Raw genomic sequence first — 23,999 nt, 5'->3', positions numbered from 1 at the left:
CTGGTGACATGCAAGGGGTGGCTGGAAAGTCAGAGAAGGGCACAGTTTCCCATGTGGACAAGAGTACATATAAAAAAATTATGTTACATCATGTACTTTAGATAACACACATAAAAGCCTATGATGTGACAGTTCTTTAAAGCAGCAAATATGAGCTTACAAGTTATGAGACTCAGGAGGACTCATTCAGAGATGGATGTAACCACAAGTTGCATTTTTTTTGTGATGGGCGTCTTTCCCTGACAAGCGGCATTCCCGAGAACAAGGGAAGAGGAACTTGTCTTGTGGGTACGCAAACTTGGTGCAAGTTACTAATTGATGAGAACGGCGACAGTCTTATGCAAATGTAGCTACGCAACAGCTAGTGCCCACTGTGGGAAGGGGACGGTTTCCTGTGTGCTTATTGGTGTTCACTAAAAAAAACTTAATTCTATTTGCATCTTAGCATGTCATATCCTCCAGCCATTTACTGTAATGCATATGCATTGTGTACTGTGATTCTTAGCATCTTTTTGTACTCACAGTGAAGCTACACCTCCTACCGTTCTCCCAGCGCATCTGCTGCTGTCATTACAATGGGGAGGGAGGCGCATTGGTGGCATCTCGTGTATGGTGCCAACTCAGAATAGGCCACAAAATGCAATCTTTTGTTTTATTCCCAGACTCATATGGCGATTACATTTGTGTCCAACTCTGAATGAGGTCCTCAGTGAGCAAGATCGGGTATAGCCAGTATAATCCTAGCTACGTGGATAAACAGATTAAATGTTGGGTTAAGCATCTTTTTGTTTCTAATATCATATATCTTAATTTGGTAAAAAAAAAAAAAAAAAGGTTGTCGTCAAATGCCATACTGCTTATTCTGAGGAGAACTGCAACATCCAGACTACAAATAAAGAGCATACACCACTTCCACAGACCAGAATAGTATGCAGTCGGGGAGCCGGCGGACGTAATCCCGACAGCCGGCTTCCCGACTACTTTATCCCGGCGAGGGTTAAATAACAGGCATCTAAATCTAGACACCTGTCATTTTACCGACGCCCGGCATCCCGATCGAAGTGATGCCGGGCACTGAGCGCGGACAGCCGCGCGGGGGGGGGGTTAGGTTTAAGGCTCCCAAGGGGGGCTTAGGGTTAGGCACCCCCTGGGAGGTTAGGGTTAGGCCCCCCCCCGTGGGACTTAGGTTTAGGCAGCAGGGAAGGGGGAGGTTAGGTTTAGGCACTTAGAGGGGAAATTAGGGTTAGGCACCCCTAAGGAGGGTTAGGGGGGGGGGGTTAGGTTAGTAAATACTTACCTAGGGACGATCAGAATATTCACCCATGTTGGGCAGCTGCTGTCCGGATTCCAACCGCTGGACGCAAAATCATACCGATTCCGGCCAGAATAGTAGGGAAATTACAATGTTGCCTCCCATTAACGGAGATTTCAAAACAAATCCTAGTATTTACTCCCATGTGTCCCCTCCAACCTGCAAGGATCATTAGTGCCATTTCCAGGCAAATCCCATATGCCCCCTTTCATTATATTGTTCCTTCAAAATAGCATGACCCTCTCTGCTGCAGGAACAACGGATTGGTGGACAGTGTTACCTGCATGTAGGACTGCTGACAGCGCTGCACCAGCTGGTGAAAGGCGGGGGTGCGCAGGTGGTTGTGGATGTGGGCTGGGTTTAGCCGCTGAAGTGCCTCCATAATTATCTCCTGCAGAACAAATGGGCTCAGAACACCTTTGGCTGCTCCGACACAGAACTGATGTACGTAATTCACACCTATGTAAGAGGGGAGTAAAACAAAGTCTGTAATATGTTCTCTCTGTGCCACAACTCAAAGGACTGGGACATAAATAAGCAGGACATTCAGAGATGGGAAAATTAAGTGTTTGATTAACCCTTTAATGTCTATTGGTATTATCACAGACTAAGGGGTCTATGTATTAATTATCGCGGTACTGCCGCGATTATTGTTTCAACCGCCGGGGATATTTTCATTTTACATAAAAATATCCCGGCTATGTACTACGGAGAACTTGCAGGGACAGCGGTTGTGGTAACCGCTGTCCCCGTGAGTTAAATCCCCGGCATTTAGGAAAAGTCTTCAAAAGAAGTGAAAGACTTCCCCTGGGGAAGCCGACACTGCACAGGCGCACAGTGTCAGCTTCCGGGGCCGGCCAGGGGCTGCGGGGGAGTCTCTCCTGCCCCTGGAGCCCCCATAGACATACAATGGTGTAAACTACCGGTGCTAAACTCCGAAAAGCTTAGTTTTTTGGAGTTTAGTACATAGGGGTCAGATTGTAGTCCCCATTAATAATAATGGGGACGGCGATCTGCAGCGCTAATTAGCACTTTACCGGAGATTTCTGCGAAATCTCCTGCATTATGCTATTAGTATTTAGGATTGATACATAAATTATGCATGTAAAAATCAGCTTGATACATATGCCCCTAAGGCTGAGTACACAATAGACAGTGTGTACCCAGCCCAACATCTGCAGCAATGGGACCTGGCATCGGCAAGTGCATACACACTTGCCGATCCAGGCAGCGACGGCAAGGGCCATGGTTCATTCGGCAGCATGGCACTCACTCACGACATCCCCCATCTGCCCTGCACGTAGGGCAGACGGAGGATGTCGCTGATGACCCGCGGGAGGGCACATCAGCGACATAGTGGGTACACACTAGACTATGTGCCCAATGTCACTCCGATCCGCCAGATCGGATGACATATCGTCTAGTGCAGTGGTTCGCAAACTGTGTGCCGTGGCACACCCTGGGGTGCCTTGAGACACTTGCAGGGGTGCCACAGGTTGGTGGTCCAGCACCAAATCAAACTATTTATGGTCAATGTAATATACATATGTGGACAAACAGAAGCACAAACCTGTCCACCACCACATAACAGAACATAAGGATGACAGGTCAGCACAATTTACTTCACTTTACTACATTTTTTTCTGAATTCTCAACAACAAACTTTTGGCTTAGGGGTGCCGTGAAAACAATGCTTATACTCTAGGGCACCGTGATTCAAAAAAGTTTGGTAACCACTTTTCTAGTGTGTACCCAGCCTAAGGGTACACCTTAATCTAATTTAATTCCCATGGACAAGCCACCAGTTATCACCCACAAGCGTTCTCAGAAAAGGTCACTTAGCAGAAGGTGCATAAACAGCAATGGGAGGAGCTTAGCATTCCTTGTGTGTAGAACACCATTACATATTCCGGCTGCAAACAAGACTGCAACTGGCGGCACATCCTCATCATCAGAACACAGCCTTACCTAGCTTGGCAGCTAAGCCCAGCAGCCACTTGACGTCCTCTGTGTATGGGGGGCTTCGGGCGAAGTTGTTGGGGTGGTCATTGTGTGCTCTGCGACCCAGCATCTCTAAAGCCAGCATCCCTGAGGACACAGGACAGGTCTCATTGGTAGCATGGTTGTGGTTTGAAGAAGAAAGACAGTAGGAAATGTGTGGAATGAACAGCAGCACATCCAGCTGTATGCAATTATGTCCCTACTGGCACACTCATCATAGAGAGTGGCACAATATTTACTTGTATGAACGAACATTTGGGGTTATCTGCTAACAATTTATAAATGAGAAGTAATCCATAGCAACCATCTAACAATTAGCTGGTATAAGTTAGGGCGACACTAGCAGCCTTGCTATAGACCAGATCTGACATACCCATACTGATAGTGTAGGACCATGAAATGTCTGAATGGCTACTGTGGGTTACTAAGTACTTACACTGTGTTAATCCCTAAATCCTAAGCAGAATGTGTGTGATATATAGAAAGGTCCTTGTCTCAGGCAGTGCTGACATATATACGGATTAGAGCTATATCAGACAACAATAGGCCACAGTATGTGATGTGCAACTTCATTAAAACACAGCTACACAGACAAATTATATATAAACTGATCTTAATGAGAATAACTTAATTCCCAACACCAATACAGGTTGAGTCTCCCATATCCAAAATGCTTGGGACCAGGGGTATTTTGGATAACGGAATATTCCATATTTTGGAATAATTTCATACCATAATGAGATATTTTGGGAATAGGACCTAAATATACACACAGAATGCATTTATGTGTTATATACACCTTATACATACAGCCTGCAGGTCATTTTATACAATATATTCAATAATTTTGTGGTTCAAACAAAGTTTGTGTACAGAAATGAAATTCATTTATGTTTCATATACACCTTATACACACAGCCTGAAGGTAATTTTATACAATATGTTTAATAATTTGTGCCTTAGACAAAGTTTGTGCACATTGAACCATCAAAAATCAAAGGTTTCATTATCTCAGTCATGTCAAAAAAATTCCGTATTTCGGAATATTTGGATATGGGAGACTCAACCTGTATTACATCAGGTAAGAGCCAGCTAATTTGCCTGTGAACATCAAAACAATTGTGGTTAATGGATCTAAAGAGAACAGCTATTCCTGTAAACATATGCTTCTGTGTACAGGACTCATTACAAGTTATGCTATTCCTGTAAACATATGCTTCTGTGTACAGGACTCATTACAAGTTATGCTATTCCTGTAAACATATGCTTCTGTGTACAGGACTCATTACAAGTTATGCTAGTCCTGTAAACATATGCTTCTGTGTACAGGACTCATTACAAGTTATGCTATTCCTGTAAACGTATGCTTCTGTGTACAGGACTCATTACAAGTTATGCTAGTCCTGTAAACGTATGCTTCTGTGTACAGGACTCATTACAAGTTATGCTATCTGCAAGCAAAAAAGTGAACCTAAAGGTTTGTGCACCAATGTTCGGTGTCACTGGCAGTGGGGTGCGGAGCTACAGATGGTCGGTGCAGTGTGCGACTGTCATATAAACAGTACGCTGAATAATGGCCGCAGAATAATGACAGCAGCGGCTGGGCGAAGGTTAAAGAAAAGCTAAATCCAGGACATGATCATCTAAATGACAGTCACAGAGATTTCTATAAAGTGTTAGTCTGCAGATTAATGCCTTCTGTGCCTCTTAGCATCTAATGCTAACAACGCTGCTAAGCGTGTTAGGTACAGTTCCAGAATACAATATACTTTTTATTGTATTCAAATATAATTAGAAATACTTTAGAAATACTTTAAGATACAAATGGAGTTAAAAAGGAAATGGATTTAGATTACTTGATACCTTAAATGTTTATAGCAGGCCTGGCCAACCTGTGGCTCTCCAGCTGTTGTGAAACTACAAGTACCAGAATACCCTCCTGCCGATCAGCTGGTAAAGCATGCTGGGACTTGTAGTTTCACAGAAGCTGGAGAGCCACAGGTTGGCCAGGTCTGGTTTATAGCCTGCAGTGTCTGTGCTGCAATATACTGATGTTATACCAATGTTATTATGGAAATGACAGCACTAGACGTAATAAATGGTGAATACATTGTGGGACACTGCCCAGTACAGTCCCCAGTAACGGAGCTCACTTACCAACTCGATAAGCTGAGTGGAGGTAGTGCAGGCCCTGTGGGCTGACCGGCTGACTGTGCTGTTCGTCCTCCACAGGGAATCCCCCTGTGACTAGTGAAGCGGGCTGGGTGCTTAGTGTTGTCAGGGTGGTTCCTGGGATGGCTGGAAACGTTGTTCCTGTGTGAACGCTCCCTACTGGAATCATGAAAGGTAGAGACTGCAAGGAGGTCATTGTTACACCTATTCCCCCATCCATGTAAACCTCATGAGATCCACTGATGCTATATAACAAAAGGGGTCTGAAAACAGGCCACATTATTTAAAAATTAAAACCCCAAAACTGAAATGCTGCTAAATGTATACCTCTTCCCCTCAGTTATATCTGCCTACCAGCAAAGGAGAGAGAAGAGGTCGGCAATGAAGAGATTTCAATAAAGTATATGGCGACTGCAATGTATTTAGCAAGATGACATTTTTTATCTCCTACAATTAAAATGGGATCAGCTCCATAACGACTGATCACTTTATTTTGCCCTCAAGTGGATCACATTTGTTGTACCCACATTTCTTTGTAGCATGGGATTACAGCACCCCCTAGTGGTAAAAGAATTGCACAAACATTACCACATTCCTTTCCATGTGTATAGATGGTAATGGCCCATTGGACAGAGAAATGGGAATGTCAGTGAAGAGAAGTGTGTACAGGAGCTTACTCACTTGCTACATTAGAGGACAGTGACAGTCCTGCCTCTGCATGGTAAGGATGGACAGCAATCTGGGTCATTGAAGGAACTGCAGCCCCTGGGAAGGACACGGCTGTAGCTGCTATAGACGGGGTTGTAACGGTGTAAGGATACTGGGCTCCAATGAACGCTGGGTGGACACCCTTCAAAGCAAAAACAGAAATCAAGACATTTTAGGTCAACAGTCCAACACAAATATTTCAGTCAATTTTGGCCTCAAACGCTGAAATTACAGAGTTGTTACAAAATGGGTGTAATGGCTGGGAATCTTCTAAGAAAATCAATGCAATCGTCTTGAATGAACCATCTGTCCAAATTGACCATCTCCGTGTGTGACCAGATTGGACGGTGATTTCCTTGCTCTGTGCTTGAGCTTGGCAGCACATTCAGCCTTGGTGTGACAAGCTGAATGTTTTAGCATGGTCACATCAGCAGTTACAGAGCCTATAAAATTTAAAAACAACTCCTGCATAATAAGCTGGACTGAAGGGAAGACAGACAAATACAGTCAGCTGTCATGCCATGAAAAGGATAGCTTGGCAAGTGTACAAGCTCATAGTAATAAACCTTCAAGCATTAAATTGGTCTGTGGATTTTTATTTACCCAACGTTTGCCACTAACAATGGGCCTGATTCAGAGATGGACGATTTGCAGAGCCGCACATAAGCCGCTGTGCAAATCCATCTATCTCAGATGCAAATGCAGAAGGTGTCAGACAGCTCCTTGTTGCAGTTGCGATCCCAGCACTGCAACTGCCGTCTCAGGCTGGGATCACCAGGCTGGTTGCTCCTTTGGTCAGGCTGCAGGAGCTGAAGCTTTCTGCAGCCTCGCCGATGCCTCACGCAAAAGGCAATGACTATGCGTCCGCGACACAGACTCTGGCCTCGTCCCTCCCAGAAAATGGAGGAGTCACGCCTCCGATTCCGGGAACGGCGACCAGGCACGCCCCTGCTCCACCCCCTAAACGGTGCAGCATGTCAACCATGCTGCAGCTTAGGGGGGTCTGCATCTGCGAGCAAGATCGCAGGACTCGACCCCTAAACATCAGAGATGTGCGTTCATCCTCGGATGAACATACCATTCTCAATCAGCCCAAGGAGCATAGAATTAGCTTTTAACACATGAAGACAGAGAACCTATTTCTAGTTCTTTATCCAGGATGGTCAGCCTTCCTCGGATGACCTGTGGTGGATTTAGACCCTCACGATCCCCTGCATAGTTTACCTGTGTGTACAAAGTTCCGGGAACTGGGAAGACAGTTGGTTGTGGGATTTGTTGGCGAGGGATCCCAATGTACTGTGGATTACAAACAGTAGGTATATGCGTCTGCAGGGTAGTATACGGGTGTAGTCCCTGGGTATGAGCATGCGCCAACGCAGTATGCTGCTGGTAAATCGTTGACCCGACTGATATCACCGGGACCACAGTTGCAGCAGTCACTGCTGCTGCCACAGTCACAGTGGAGGTATCTGGGATTATCCTGCTGTCTGCAAGTCCACGCACAGCTTCTACAATGGAACGTGCTCCTCCTGCACTGCAGCCGGTAGCTCCTTCCCTCTGTGCCGGTGTTCCCCCCACCATCTGCTCATACAGCCAGTACCACTGATGAGCCACTTCAAACAAGACCTCTGGGTAAACGCCTCCCCCCTTAGCCGCATCTTCAACCGCCATACAGGCTTTCTCCAGCATCAGGTTGTCCTAGGGGGAAAACCAGACATTTCTTTAACTTTAGTGTCCTAATATAGCCTAAAATAAACATTTTGTGTCTGTTTATATCACTAAGGATTCTTTCATCTCACCTATCTGTCTAACCTTGAAACGGAAAACCTAGTAGATTTCTAGAATGCACTGAAGTGACATGTTGGTGTACAAATCAGGAAACCTAGCATTGTGGTTGAGTACAATACTTTGTAGCTCTTCTAGATACATTACATACATTTGAGTGAAAACAGCAAAGAAACCTGATTCAGGCGCACGTACCTATTTATAAACAATAGAAAAATATGTAATAGTGATCACTATAGTGGTGCGGCAGAATGTACAAACTCTGTGTATGTTTGTAATTTAAGAAAGCAAAAAAGAAAAGACAGAATTCCGCGCTTAAACTATAGTAAACTCAATGTATACATTGAGCTTACTATAGTTTAAGCGCGGAATTCTGTATTTTCTTTTTTGCTTTACATACATTTGTTTAACGAAAAATTCCAATAAAGCACCAAATAATTAGGGATAATAGTAATAAATGATATTCTCACTACAGAACGAGCACTAAAGTTACAGGCACCTAATAAGCTGTGCTATATCATATTAATCTATTGCAGAATTTATGTCCTTCATGCCCATTGTACATATAACCACATACGTACCTGCTCCTTGCACTGTACCAGAGCTCGCTGGATCTCATTAGGGTTCAGGGCATGAGCATGAGGGAGGCAGCTTAGTGCCAGTTCAGCTGCTGCCCGAACCATGTTAGAGTCTCTAGCCCTGGAAGCCCTGTCTGCCAGAGAGGCCACTTCAGGTGGCGTGAGATGCCCATCCCAGCACTCCACAAGAATATTTAGCGCTGCACTGCCAATCTCCATCGCCTGCCCTGGAATCCAAAATCAGGAAGATAATTAGAACAGCTTACACATAACACTGCATTAAAGGCCTGCTTCATCTATGCAACCGTATCAATTCTTGGGTTCATTAGTGACCATATATGCTAGCTTGCTGAGTAATTACTGTGGTATATGTTGAGCACTGCTGCTATACGCTGGGTAAATGTGTTGGGTGCAGCCAGGACATGTAAGGAGCTTTTGTATGAAACGCTCTGTGCTACATGTTATTTATCATCACTGAAGTAATTCACATTATATCCTCTAAAAAACTGTATGTGTACACTTCATACTGCACAATCCTACCATGTCCTTACACCTACATGTGACTACTCTCATCATCTCCTATCTCTTCCCAACATGTCCTTCTCCCTCCACGTGACCTTTATCTCCGTTACTCTTGCTGCCCTCCTCCTGTTAGCACTCCCTCCCAGTGATTGCGTCAAATTCATATTTATGTGGGGATTCACTTTTTCCGGGTCCCATCAAAACTGACCCAATTAAGACAGCATCAGAGAAAAATGCTGCACAAACTGATTGGGAGATCCGCAGACTGGTACAGGGCGTAAAAAAAGTTTAACCAGACCCTGTATGGCCAAAAGATCACTCGTAACGAAACACAAATGGCTGGTTTCCATTCTTAATCCACAAACATGGGTACCAGCCATGACAACTGCTTGTCTATAGCATTGGTCCCTGCCCCAGGGTGTATGGGGGGGGGGATATGACGCCAAATATACCAAATCATTGAGTCCATTAAACAATCCGAGGGCCATGTAGGTCGTTAACCTTGTGTGTGGAAGAACTGGCCTAACCAACTCAAGCATTGGCAGTGAGGGAGATGGAGGAACACAGGGAGGGTCTCCCCAGAACCTGTTCTAGAGTACAGTAATGTTCCCTTTGAATCATAAAAGCATTTGGAAGATAAACTACCAGTTGTCTCTAAAGAGGAAGTGTTAGAACCCCAGACTGTACCTGGGTCTCAACGATGTCACCCAGTCAGAACCCGCAGAGACCCCCAAATACTAGACTTATAGTGGTCAATACAATTAGGTGCGAGCTGCTCTCACTGAGAACTCCCACCGCAAATTTCAGTTGCGATCCAATTCTAAACTAGCATTACTTTTTCAGAGGAAATTCGCTTTTTTTAGTGCGCACCCCTCAGCAGGAGAAAAGGTAGAGAAAATATCTTTATTTTATGGTAAAAATGTCGGGACACAGTGCAGAACCTCTGGCACACCCCTCCCAATGAATATTCATGCACTTGGAGGAGTTTAACTAGAATAATTTGGCCAATAAAGACATTCGTTTTCAGATGAATTTCTCTAAAAAGCTCATTAAAGGGTTAAATGATGTGGGACAGGTACGTGGAGGTGCAAGTGAGGTGGGACAGGTACGTGGAGGTGTAAATGTTGTGGGACAGGTACATGGACGTGCAAATGACGTGGGACAGGTGCGTGGAGGTGCAAATGACGTGGGACAGGTGCGAGGAGGTGCAAATTACGTGGGGCAGGTGCGTGGAGGTGCAAATTACGTGGGGCAGGTGCGTGGAGGTGCAAATGACGTGGGACAGATCCGTGGAGGTGTAAATGATGGGACAGATACGTGGAGGTGCAAATTACGTGGGACCGGTATGCAGAGGTGTAAATGATGTAGGACAGGTATGTGGAGGTGTAAATGATGTGGGGCAGGCATGTAGAGGAGTAAATGATGTGGGACAGGTATGTGGAGGTGTAAATGATGTGGGGCAGGCATGTAGAGGAGTAAATGATGTGGGGCAGGTACGTAGAGGTGTAAATGATGTGGGACAGGTATGTGGAGGTGTAAATGATGTGGGGCAGGCATGTAGAGGAGTAAATGATGTGGGGCAGGTACGTAGAGGTGTAAATTATGTGGGACAGGTATGTGGATGAGTAAATGATGTGGGACAGGTACGTGGAGGAGTAAATGATGTGGGACAGGTATGTGGAGGTGTAAATGATGTGGGACAGGTATGTGGAGGAGTAAATGATGTGGGACAGGTATGTGGAGGAGTAAATGACGTGGGACCGGCATGTAGAGGAGTAAATGATGTGGGACAGTTACGTAGAGGTGTAAATGATGTGGGACAGGTATGTGGAGGAGTAAATGATGTGGGACAGGTACGTAGAGGTGTAAATGATGTGGGACAGGTACGTAGGTGGTGTATTGATGGGAGATTGGTAAAAGTGTTTATTCTGACTTTTTACAAACTTGTATTCAAACACTGTAAAATCACTGTAGCGGCATATTGCTGTACCCCAAAATGCTAGAAAGGCTTTAATTTAATGGAAAACACTTGCTTCCTATAATTTTTCAACCATTATTAAAAAATGCCACTTGACACCCTTTAAGAGCCTCCAGTAGTTTTGTTATGGCCGCTATCAGCCTTTTATATCGTCCTGCTATCTCAGTTGTTAATTTTATGGGATCCAGGATGGTTTTCCCACTTTTTTATGCTCTTCTTCCAGTTCACGTTTTGTACCAAATTTGCACAACCTCGCTGTTAGTAGTGCGAATTGGAATTTCTGAATGGATTGCGTGTTTCTCGGGAGCACACATTAGTACGAAGTGTGCGAGTTTCATGAAACAAACTCGCATTTGCAAACTTGCACCTAATTGGATCGAGCCCATAGTCCCTTAAATTATTTTTTTTAAGATAAAATGGGAGTAGTGTTATGTTTGTGATATTACAGTTGCTGATGTCATGTGACTGTCTGTTACTGTCCATTTTGTCATGTGACGGCCATTTTGTCTGTAACTCCGTTTTGTATTAAGGGCTGAAGAAACATGACATGTCTGGCTCAGTTACTAAAATAAAGGGTCAACTATAACAAAGAAAAAGGTGTCTGTCTTGCATTACAGTGGAATGACCAGAAATTCTAATTCAAGCTATCAATTCAGACTGTACGATGTTAACCCCCAACCCATTAGCAATCCTCACCAGTTATCCAGGAGACGTGTGAAGAGTAGGTTCTGGACAACCAGTTTGGTGACACAAAGTTGTGTAAGCCCAGGGCGTAGAGTCCTATTTCAAAGGCACAAAGGTGCAAGTTGCGATGGGGCCCTTGGTGTCCACCGCTGGAGGATGGATGTGTAAAAATGGAAGTGCTGCTGTTCCCCCCTGCCTTAATTAGAACAGTCTTAGCCAGTTCAAAATAGAAGTGGGCAGCGGCTTCTGAGGGTTGATTAGGAACATGGGGAGCATGGCTCTCCAGACGACGGCCTTTGTATCTGCACAATTACAAGATAAAAATTAACAGGAACATAATTTCAACCAAATTCAAAATAATTCCGTTTATTTTATAAAACCAGATGAATGTACCTACCTTCCCACCTCCACAGTCTTGGCCCGGGCTCCACCATTCACCCTTCTACTGCCACTAGAGGAGGATGATCCTAGCGAATCGCTGGAGGAGCTGCTGATACTGTCACTATCCTGTCCCCGTCCCCAAGGAGTGGCTCCCCAACCTCCACGTAATGGTCGCCGACTAAGGGTTGGGGAACTGTCTGATGTGGTCTCTGGGGCGCTGCTATCAATGCTGGCCATTCCTACGGGATTAAGTAAAGGTTTTCGTTTTGTTTGGGTTTTATTAACAAAAGAAAAGGATAAACACAAACGTCAGCTCTCTAAATAAATAGTCCAGACAGAGTACTTCCCTATTAAACAGGTGTGTTGACCAAAAAAAATAAAAAATTTAAACCAGAAAGGTCTTCAACACCGCTAATGCACATTGGTGATACACGGACGTTGCGCTGCAATCTTAAATGTTTTGATCAAATTAAGAACAAAATCCCCATTTTATTTGATAGCTACACACAGATTGGCAGTAGTAGTGATAAGCATCTACAACAATTGTACCACCAGTACCATGTATGATATGGGTAAAACCGTGCACGGTCACACAAATGTCAACACTAATTGTTAAATTCCAGTTACCTGTATGTTTCTTTTTCTGGCGCACTGGTGAACCCCAACATCTCCCGTTATATCCTCCCCGGTTTCCCAGAGCGAGCCGGCTTGGGACTTTCCCTTCCTGTTTGTACACTTGTGCTTCACCTGCAGTTTCATTGCTGGATTTCTGGGAGCTGTCTGTAACACACACAAGCATGTTAATATAGGCCTTGTCTAATCACAGACCACAGTCTGACTATGCAAGACTTCTCATACAAAGGCTTATTTATCATATCTTCCCAAATGATTTTGGGAGGGGGGTTTATATAAAAGCCTTCCGCTGAAAGAGCAAAATGGTTGCTCTTCCACTTCTCCTGATTAGAATCAACAGGGATTTCTTAATTATCTTCAAACTAAGTTTTGGAGAACTTTGCAACGTGAAAGTTCTTAGTTGACTATTTAAAAAAAAATCATAACCCCCCTCAAGTGAGGGTGTCATTAATATCAAGCCAAGTGGCGGCATTGAAGTGAATTTAGAGGAAGAGTGGAACTATACTGCTGTTTCCTCCATATTTGCCTCAATGCATAGATCCCCAAGTGTTTACTGAAGCTTTATACTTGTCAGACGTATGTAACATCACAGGTGAGTGTGCACAACAACGATAAGTGTAGGTTACCCTGAGAGTTCTTCTCTGGAAAGTTCTCGGCTACCCCGCCATGGACTCCAGTGGTCACACCTGGCTGCTGGTGAGCGGCTGGGCTACCTGATACTAATATGGCTGCAGTGGACTGTGAGGCATGTTTGGAAGGAGACTTTTGATTGGCTGCCGTTGGTTTACTGGAAGAATAGAAGGAGCTCAGCGTTTGTGGCTTGTGAGTCTGACTTTCCCGATCCAACAGCTTGTCCAATATCTGGATAATGGTGAGGAAATGACACAAATATAGGTTTAACATATGTGCAATGTTTACTTATAAAAACAAAAACTGTAATATAGTGAAAATCCGTCATGAAAACATGTATTAATATAAGTGCCCCTATCACTGTCTCACTATGATTAGGAACCACATTTCTACAACTGACTGAGATCACTATAGAACACATCCAAGACAATGTAATAACAGGCGAGTGTACCAACTCCGTTCTGGAGCCACTAAAGTCAGGCATGCCATGTCTCACCAATGGAAGCATTCAGTTGGGAAGGGAGAGGGCTATGAAACAGCAGACTAATATTTATTTTCTTACCACCAAGGGAACAAGAGGTTCCTTATACCCTCTAACATATAAAACATATTTTTAGTTGTCTTTTAAATACCTTTTTTAACTTAGACTGATCATCTTTGTAGGTAATCATTAGAGCTAGGGCCAAATCGCCTTTCTCTCTTCTTGTCCCCTCACAAAGTAAAGGATGCTCTGCTTCACTGACTGTCGTCTTCATGCCTGTCCAGATGTGTTAGAAAAAAGAAATTAAAACCTGCAGATATCACTATGCTTATATGGATATACACCGGAGTGCTATAACACAAGATTGCCTACCGGCCAATATATAACCACATGGGTTTGGGAGCTACCAGCTGTAGAATGACTGCACTAGAAACCACAGAATGTAAAAGACCAAGGGGGAACTTTACCAAACCTTCTACAGAGGAATTGTGAATGTGTTGCCCATAGCAACCATATTCTAGCAGTTTATGGATGTACTGGTTACAAGTTAGCTAGAATCTGATAGATGGCTATGGCAATGCCGCTATTTGTCCTCTTAATGGGGGGTATCCACTTAGCGATATACAAACGAGAGCACGATTGCGACATTACAATCGTGCTGTCGTTTGTATAGCTAGTGATGTGCCTAGACTGAACGTTCACTCGTTCAGTCCCGGCACATCCCTCATCCCCGCACATGCTGAACCTGACAAGATCGTCAGGTTGACCTGCATGTACGGGCGATGTTGGAAGCGACCCGCGGGTACGCGCACCGCAGGTCGCTTCCGTCCAAAACATGCCCGATGCATGCGTGATTTGCAAGCGATTGCACGATAACGACATAGTTATCGTGCTATCGCTTGTTTAAATCGCTAAGTGGATACCCCCCATTAGAAAGGACTGAAATTCCCTCCAGGAGCCTGGACACATTTACTGCAGATAACAGAGACATTGTGAGGTTCACATCTAGGTGGCCCAGTGTCTCTTGGTAACAGCTACTAAACAAACTTTGGGACCTCTGTCCTTGTGTACCTTATTTTATACCACAAATCCAATAGAGCTCTGGCTATAGGAGGGACACAGACTTAATTGGTTCCAGGAATCCATAACACAGATATGCACTTAGTGATGCAATGGTAAATAACAGAGGGTCAGGACGTTAGACATACTGCAAATGGATAAATGGGTTGTACAGTATTTCAACGTATCAGAGGGAAACGTTGTAATCACACACTCCTCCAGCACAACCTAAGGGCATCAGTGGTTCAATCCTGCAGCTTAGTAATGACTGATCAATTTGTTGCCAGAAGTTCCTCGTTTTCAGGGCTGTTTCAATCTCAATAATGAAAATGAATGAAATAAACAATACAGCAGAGCTTATAGCATGAGTTAGGCTTTGGCAGCACACAACTATTGTGAGGAAAGAGAGAAGGGTTCGGAAAGAATTTCTTACACACATCTGTACCGGTAATACCTTATTCCCATCTAAATGCTTCCACACACATCTATTTATACCAATCACTTCCTAAATAACTTTATCGTGCTCCCATCCAGATTGATTTTGAAATATGTTGTATAAAATTAAATACAGTATAACTGAACTTGGCATTATGCTATATACTTCATGAATGCACAATTTTGAGTCTTTGTATTGTTTTGCTGTAGTAACTGCTTTTAGCCTCCAGGTGTCTCTTCTGCAATTGCTGTTTATAGGAAGCACGTGACCGATGGGAAAATCTCTCTGTACATAGCAGTGGTAAAAACGCAACATTCAGGGTAAAATACAAGAAAAACATGAAAATATTTTCTGAATGATTTAATAACAGCAGTATTACAAAGCGATGGCAGTTTCCTTGTTTTAATCAATGGGAACAGGGCACACAAGGAGAAACAGCGATATCTGGCTTAGTGACACAGAGCAAGTAATGGGACACGAGTTTCCCTATGACGCGGTAACACTATCCTGTACTAGAAACCACTGAAACACCCATTTCATTCCAACACTAATGAGCAACTGAAAACACAATCAATAATCTGATTTAATAAAACTTAGAAAATAAGGTTATCAAGAAGAATTTCACTTGGAATTTTGTAGACCAATTAATAGTTTTAGATAACAGTAATTACTTTAAAACAATCACTAAAGTGTTAAAAATATATTATTTCCCACCTACTTAAGAGCTTCCTTTAACAGAAAGTACTCTCGTAGTAACTGTGATCCCGCCCTGAGAAAGTAGCGTACAGATCAGTGCGAGCTGAAATGTAGTATAGTGAATAACATTGCAGCAGAAAGGCAGGGTGACTACCCATCATATCAATTCCATACTGCTCCCGAGTGCAGAGATCAGCATCAGTTCTGCCTGTGGGCTAGACAAGACTAAACAAAAAGTGGGTGAAAGAGGGACAATTATATTTTATCCTTTCCCTGGAGGTTTTGAAAACTCTCTCTGACTGTCCCTCCCGAGGCGCTAAGTTGTACCCACTTTGTTATGTTGTGAAGCTGCTGCATGGTAAACACATGACGATGTATGGAGTTTGTGGGTTGCAGTAGCAATGCCTGGACATTATCTATATGGTCTGCAATAATGCAAAGAGGTCTCATCTAGATAACCTAGCACAATTGTGCATTGGGACTTTAAGCATATAACTCTCTAACAGTCTACCTGGAAGCACGCAAAGCACAAAAACTAGCATTAACCATTGAGAAACATTGCACCTAATATATACAACTAAGTGGAACACATATGAAGCACACATAAGATTATTGTAGACGGATTGGGCAGTTCACGTACAACATAATATTTAGCAATTATAAGATATCAGCAATGTAATTGATGAGATACGAAAGGAAACAGCGAATGCATATATAAACAACCGACCTAATGCAGCAACAGCTGCTTCAAATCCCAGCTCTTCATCCCCAGGCATCTCGTTGTTACGGTTACGGCTTGGAGGCCGGGAACCTGTTGGGGAAACCACTGCAAGAGAGGAGGAGAATTACACAGCTGGCATTACACACACACACAGACCTGCACTGTCATCTCAGATATATACAGCCGGAAGGGTTCACCACACTGGGAAATCCCGAGCCGGGCACCAGATATACGGCTCTGTCTCACCGGCCATTTCCTGAAGAATTATTTTTCCCCACAGCTCAGATTAATCTGTTCTATAGTCCCACGTCAGATGAATGTTGGTCGCAGAGAAAATATATGTTTTATGGAATTATTTTTTTATTTTTGTAACTATGAATACAGTAAAATGGCTAGTGACACAGACAAGTAGTTTAGCTATGCTGTCTTGCCAAGAATGCTACTTATGCCCCATAATTTGCACCAATATCAGGAAGAAAATCAGAAAACAAGACAGTAATAACCATTTAAACCATGTAAAGTATAAATGTCAGTCTTAAGTGCATTTAAATTGTATGTACTGCACATAGTTGGTACAGATTCAATTATGGCTAGAGCAAGATATGGGCAAGTAATGTGAATTGTATAATCAAAGTCAGGAAAAAAAGTGTGAAACACTACAATTACTACAAACACAGTTACCTGGAGTACACAAGACATCAAAGATAAAACTGGCCAGCATAAGAGGAAGGACTGGCCGGTAATCGCACAAAGTGCCATCTCGCAGCTCCTTGGCTCGCCCCCGAATGGTGTTCATTTCATTGGAGTCCAAGGGAATCTTCTTTAAAAGGGACACAATCTCAGACTCTTGGTATGCCAACTTTACCTGGAGAGAAGCACATATACGTAAGTGCTTGTCCAGCATTTCAACTAGGGTTCATTGTTCACACTTAGACATAGCTGTAGCTCCATAAACGAGAACACAGGATTCTTGGTCATGTTCGTAGACCTAGAAGAGGTGACGATAGGACAAACCTACTCCATATGCACAAGGCAGAATGAATGTTATAAATTTAACACAGTGATCCCTAAGGGCCTGAATGAGTCTGAGAAGGGGACAGTTTCTTATGCTGTAATCATTTTTCTCAGCTTAGTTAGTTCCTCACTAATCACTTTGGAGCCCAAGAAAAGAGATACAGGCAAAGCTTAGCGAGGGCGGAATTGTACGGAGCGGAGTTGTGCAGATGTAGATAACGATCTGATTTCAGGCAGATATCTTATCCTAGTACACGGCTGGGGGAGGTGCAGTCACATAGATGTGTACAAGCGAATATCTGCATCTAGTTCCGTGCAAGTGTAACTGCATCAGCCTCTCTCTTATTTTGGTCTGATCACTCATTATCTAATCCAGCATATGCTGTTTTAAGGTCCCCATACATCAGCAATCGATTGTGGCAATTCTGCAATTTGCAGATGAATGTGTATAAAAATCTGCAATGTATGGGCTTCACAGATCGCAGATTGCAACCAAAAAGTGATTGGAATTGTTAATCATATTGTCCAACATGTTGGATGTCACAGATGGATTGGGGCTGTAGATTGCTAGTGTATGGACATGATCAGCAGATTTGCAGACCGTTACTAGTAAAAGGATGGGCCGTTCAAGATTGGCAGATGTGTGTTTGCTGAAAATGTTCTGCAAATCACTGAAAAAGATCTGTAATGTATGGGCGCAGATTGCTAGATTGGGAAATCCTAACATCGGGCAATAAATCTTCAAATTGTTCAATTGTGGTTTTCAGATTGCTGATGTATGGGGGCCTTTAGTTGTGATAATGCCTTCATCATTTGCTGTAACACAATCTCTTTGGCCTCACCATTTCCCCCTCTCTAGTAATGCTGCCGGACTATACGAGTCTATGGGGGGAATTCAATCCTTTTCACCCACGGCTGATGTTGCTGGGCCTCCGACAGAGCAATTCAATTGTTGCTCTGTTCGGGCACATACAGCCGCGGCGGTGGGAGCACACATTTCTGCCCGCTGGCCCCTAAACAGGCGAGCAGACGTGTGATAAGTAGGGAGGCTAATCCCTGTCTATTTGGGCGCGACATGAGCGATATGCATGGGCTACCAAAAACAATTGAATATCTCACCCTGATTTCCCATCACTTTAGACGTGAGATCGGGTGCGATAAAACAATTGAATCGCCCCCTATGACATGTATTCACTACAATTTGGGGGATTTGTGCTAGTTTCACTTGTGATGGGATATTTTGGAGAGGTATCTATGACACCCATGCATTGGTCATCCCTCTGATGTCCCTCCGTTCAGCTGTGCCTATATACATAGCAGACGGTAACCGGAGGCATCAGGTACTGTACGCCATTCCTATTGCATCTGGGAGGACACCTGGAGGGTATATTCTGCATAGGAGGAGCTCAATTCCTTGGCCATCTACCAAGCTGAAGTGCTCCTTTGTGACTGACTGAATGAAGGATTTCCCCTTGGCCCCCATGTCTGCAGTGTTCACGCCGAACTTGTCCAGCAGAAAAGACTGAACACCCACATACTGCCATGTGCTCCTACACTTACTACAATTCATGTATTCAGAAGAAAATACACATAGTCACTATGCTGATAATAACAATCTATGTGTTCTAGCCTCCAGGAACGAATGAGTAATTGCAGTCCACCGTGGACATGGGGTGTATCAGTCACAAGTCTGCACTGTGCGGACCATAGCATTACACAGTAAGATCAGTTAAACAAGTATTATGTCCGTTATATTTAGGCTTACAATACTATCCCTTTAATTCAGGACACACATGAATATGGCTGATTAAAACCAGGTGAAATGCAGACTTGAAGTCAGCCAGCCACAGATCCTGTGTAATCCATGAGTGTCCCGGGTTAATGGGATAGTATGGTAAGGGTGGTTATATGCCACATTAAAGTTGTTCAAGTAAATGTTCTGTATAAAGTAGTTCAAGTAAATATACAACAACAGATAAGGGGTGACTGATGGTGCATTAGTATACCATATACATGTATGATCCCCAATCACCTGGGTGGATAGAGTCAGATCAGAAACATCCCCCCTAATTATAGATGAAAGGAAACAAACCTCTAATGCTTTGGTGGAGGCCGGAGGTCTCTGTAGTTCCAGGGCGAACATGCCGATACAGAACGCCAGGTTATGGTACTCTTGCCGCTCACTCAGCACAGTCAGGAGAAAAGCCGCTTTGGACAGTGTGTTTGTTGCTATCCATGTCTGCTTACTTGTGGAAACTTTGTTCTTTTTACCCTGTGTGGTAAATGTCAATAAAATAGTAAAATATAACATCTTTACTTGTCTCATCGCAATTAATGTTGTGGTCATATGTTCTCAATAACAGAGAATCCACCACTTAAATAAGGAATGGTTTTCACTACATGTGATAAAGGACAGATAAATGCCAGGTTCCGGGCCCCTATAAACACATGTCCGCTGTGTGTATACTGTATACGCATACATTGGGAAATATCATTTATATCTAACTGTCCTAACATCAAGCCACCCATAGGCAGTACAGGACCTCTGCCTTTTTTCCTTCATGCCCGGATTACTCACTTTTCCCTGAATTTATTGTCTTAATTTGCTAATAGTGTACCAAGTACAGTGATTAGGATTTTTTGCTGCAAAAGAATGGTATAAAGCATCATATTAAACATAACGCTGCATGGCACAAGTCCCTCTTATAGAGTCGCAATGTTTATTAATATATGATACTTTATACAAATTGCATTGCAACAAATAATCCTAAACACAGTACTTAGTGCACTATTAGCACACTTAGGGCTTGATTCAGCACGGATCGCAATTGAAACTACGTATGCAGAACGAGCCATTGTTAGCCGCTGCGAATACACCGCACTGCGCATGAGTGGCGATTGCACTGCCATTACGCACGCAGACAGGAATCCATCGCAGAGTGAGTGACAGGCCGTGAGCGTTTCGGGGTGGTGACGGGGGAGTGGTTAGAAAACGCAGGCGTGCCTGTCCATTTAAACACCGTTGCATGGGCGTGCATAAATTAGTCACTGTGATTGCATACGCAGCTTGAGAACATTCTGCGAGCGACGAGACTTTTTGCGACGGGTCAGAGGTGCTGTAATTGTGCCTAGTTCCCTTGATGCCTAAATTGATCTGCGCATGTCCCAAAGAATAACAAGTCCACAATTATCAATGTTAACCTAAAAAGTCAGGTAATGTTTACATTAGTCACTAGGTACACATAGATGTGAAGCTTAAACTCATGCAGTACACTCTTAGTATAGACATGTGATGTAACCCATAACTCTGTATAAAGAAAACAAAAAGCAAGTAAGCTTAGTAGAAGTAATGCACTTGGAGGAGGAGGTGTCCACTTGCCTAGAATCCCTCACCCCTTTTTCCAGTCACTAACTCTGATGTTGGCTGGCTAAAGAAATATTACTAAAAAAATAGGAAACAAACATGGACTGCCCTGTCACCCAACTGGCTTGGAAATAAGATTTTCATTCAATTTCTGCAGCTGGCTCTTCTCCAACTGAACTTTCCAATCATATTCCCATCGTCCTATGTTATATCTTAATCACAAAAGGGCCGCTATTGCACGACATTGGTAAACTTCCTCCCCCAGACTAATAGAACATGTTTTTAATGATAATGAATCTGTTGCCATCATCCTGAGAACCGATAACTTGTTAAATAGACTGTAAGCATTTGTAACCTCTGCTTTCCACTGCGGTTACAATTGCTCGGTGTGTAAAGTTTAAATATGACCCTAGAGGTTGTTTAGTATCTGGTCTCACCTTTGTCGGAGGCTGCTCCACCTTGAGGTCCGGTGGGTTAGCCAACAGATCCTGGGCTAGCTCCACAGTTAGACTGCAAGCTTCACTACTATATCCATGCGCGTACAGCGCCTCTGCACAGGCAAACAGCACCTAGAAAGACAAAAGGCAGGGATTTTTTGACTGTAAAACAACAAAAAGGCACAAATTGCTCCTAAATATCAATTAAAACATAATTATTAAATAATCAATTGCTCCTATCGTTATTAATTGAGAATAAGGGGCATGAATTCTCAACACAAATACAGGTAAGCGGTCAGTCCTTTAATTAAAAAAGATCATGTTCCTGGACAAACAGCAGATCCTTTATATTTTGGGGCACGCTACACTTATTATAGATATACAGAAACTGTACTGCCATTAGCCTGTCAGCAACACAGGCAAGCTAGGGAGAACCCCTTCCTAATTTATGATCTGTAGCTTCCTGACCTTCTGATCCTTATGTTGTCTCTCTCATGGGATCGTTATAATTCATGTAGGCACAAAGGTGTAAAAAGAAGTGCAGTAATAGTTATTTCTAGGAGTGCCCAAGTAATACACACTCCAACCATAAAAATGATTTATTACAGTGACATGACATCCACAGATTGCCTAAAACTCCCAGTGCCCAACTAACTCCATTGTACTTGGATACACTGTGCAATCATCCAGGGTGGGTTTCTACATTCAAGGGACCATGTAAAAGGGCCATGATTAATGCTTAACAAGCAGCAGTTAGGAATACAGCAAGTTACTAACTATTGAGACTGGACAGGTTTTGTGATGTAAAGTATAAGATGACATAAAACAAGTCTGCCATCTTGTACCGTGCAAGAACTTCCCACTTCCTGCATCTACAATGATATGATTTCAGTGTACCAATATGCAAAGTGTTATAGCCTATTTTACACCTGTGGGTGCGACTTAAAGTACCCAGACTAATTGTACTAAAAATACCATATAAACATATTAGACGTTATTAGAAAAATCTACGAATTCCCATAAATATTGTTCTTATGCCCCCTCTCACTGTATATATATATATTTTTTTTACTTTTTAATGAATGAAAAAGGAGGCTGAACCAGAACAAAATATCTGTAAAATGATGACTTTTCAGGGTGCCAATATCTCAGCTTGGAAAGAAATCTCAGACTGAGTTCTGTCCAAACTACTAGTAGTAAAGGTTTATTTTTTTTATCAATACTTTGAGTCCTAAATCATTAGTCATCTTTCCAATCATTACCAGATTAAACAAGCAGCGATAATATATCTTAAAAGAAGACTTCAATTAATATTTGTAAGTTTATTACCTCCATCCTGTTCTCCTGATCCAGAGGTTTTATTCCCGCAAATATATCCTGCTCCTCCTCCGCCTTCTCGTCTTCATTCTTGGTTGCCTCTTGCGGGTTTAAGTAGTATGCCTGATAGTCATCTTCTGCCTCGCCCTTTTCCCGGCTCTCGCCTTCCTCTGCTCCTTTGCTCTCCCCTTTACCCCCACCCACTGCTCCATTCTCTGACACTTTTTCTGGCTTCAGACTTTTTCCACCATCATCATCTGCAACGATTGGATCCTCTTCTCCACTAGCAGGAGCAGTCGACGCTTCCACAATCGCATCAGCCTCAGGCTTGGGCACTGCTGGACCAATAACGCTGGCGGAAGGTTCCAGCCCCTCTGCGTAATACACACCTCCTTCATCCTCAAAGTTGTCCCTAAATCTTCTGCTCAAAGGAGATTCAATGAAGCTGAATGTGTTACTGGCTTCAGCTCCAAGTGCCAAGCTGCTATCATCAAGGCTCATTTCAGCCATGTCAGGCTCTAGTGAACTGTCTTCACTGCTCATACGACGCTTGCCACTGTGCTTGCTGGCCAGACATTTGCTTGCCGGTATCTTTGCCTTATTTACAGTTGATTTATATATGGCTTTCTCTCCCCCCTCTGTAGAAAGCCGCCTGAGTACTCTTTGAGGAACTTCAGATGCAACTTTCCTTTTACCCACAAGCTCTTTGGGACGCACTGACATTTCCTGCAAAGAAGAACGAGACCTGTCTCCGAAATGCAGGCAGCCCTCGTGCCCTTGGGCGCGTCCACCTTCACATACAGCTTCAGTGCACTGTAGTCGGCAGCTTCTCTGCTGAAAAGCTTTAACCCAGCAGAAAGAGTTCTTCTTGTCAGTGCTGCAGTAGGTGATTCCAGAAATGGGGTAAGCCTCCTCCCAGTTGAAGTAACATGCCTCCACCGCTGGTTTAAAGCCCTGGAAAAGCTTATCGAGAGACTTTTTGTGCTGTCCCCTCTTGACGTTCTCAATCACTTTTAGCTGCCACTGACGTAACTGGGCACAGAGATCCCGGCGTCTTTTATGCAAGAAATAAACAAAATGGAATGTATGA

General features: G+C 43.4%; 1 protein-coding gene across 1 annotated transcript in view; it reads right to left on the bottom strand.

Moving 5' to 3' along the window:
- The window catches only part of ZSWIM8 (zinc finger SWIM-type containing 8), a 73,203-nt gene that overhangs the window by 3,421 nt on the left and 45,783 nt on the right, over positions 1–23,999 (bottom strand). Inside the window, exons 10-25 of the mRNA XM_088475527.1 lie at positions 22,922–23,963; positions 21,593–21,724; positions 19,884–20,063; positions 17,459–17,642; positions 16,784–16,882; positions 14,017–14,141; positions 13,381–13,615; positions 12,749–12,901; positions 12,138–12,360; positions 11,753–12,042; positions 8,560–8,783; positions 7,418–7,891; positions 6,167–6,335; positions 5,471–5,644; positions 3,281–3,400; positions 1,593–1,771 (exon numbers count right to left, since the gene is read on the bottom strand). Of these exons, the coding sequence (XP_088331653.1) occupies positions 1,593–1,771; positions 3,281–3,400; positions 5,471–5,644; positions 6,167–6,335; positions 7,418–7,891; positions 8,560–8,783; positions 11,753–12,042; positions 12,138–12,360; positions 12,749–12,901; positions 13,381–13,615; positions 14,017–14,141; positions 16,784–16,882; positions 17,459–17,642; positions 19,884–20,063; positions 21,593–21,724; positions 22,922–23,963 (4,003 nt within the window). The remainder of the gene's footprint in view (positions 1–1,592; positions 1,772–3,280; positions 3,401–5,470; positions 5,645–6,166; positions 6,336–7,417; positions 7,892–8,559; positions 8,784–11,752; positions 12,043–12,137; positions 12,361–12,748; positions 12,902–13,380; positions 13,616–14,016; positions 14,142–16,783; positions 16,883–17,458; positions 17,643–19,883; positions 20,064–21,592; positions 21,725–22,921; positions 23,964–23,999) is intronic.

This window comes from Taudactylus pleione, unplaced genomic scaffold (assembly GCF_031769625.1).
Source record: "Taudactylus pleione unplaced genomic scaffold, aTauple2 ptg000016l, whole genome shotgun sequence".
Lineage (NCBI taxonomy): Eukaryota > Metazoa > Chordata > Amphibia > Anura > Myobatrachidae > Taudactylus > Taudactylus pleione.
Note: the sequence above shows the minus strand (reverse complement) of the source record. Positions and strands in the feature narration are given on the sequence as shown.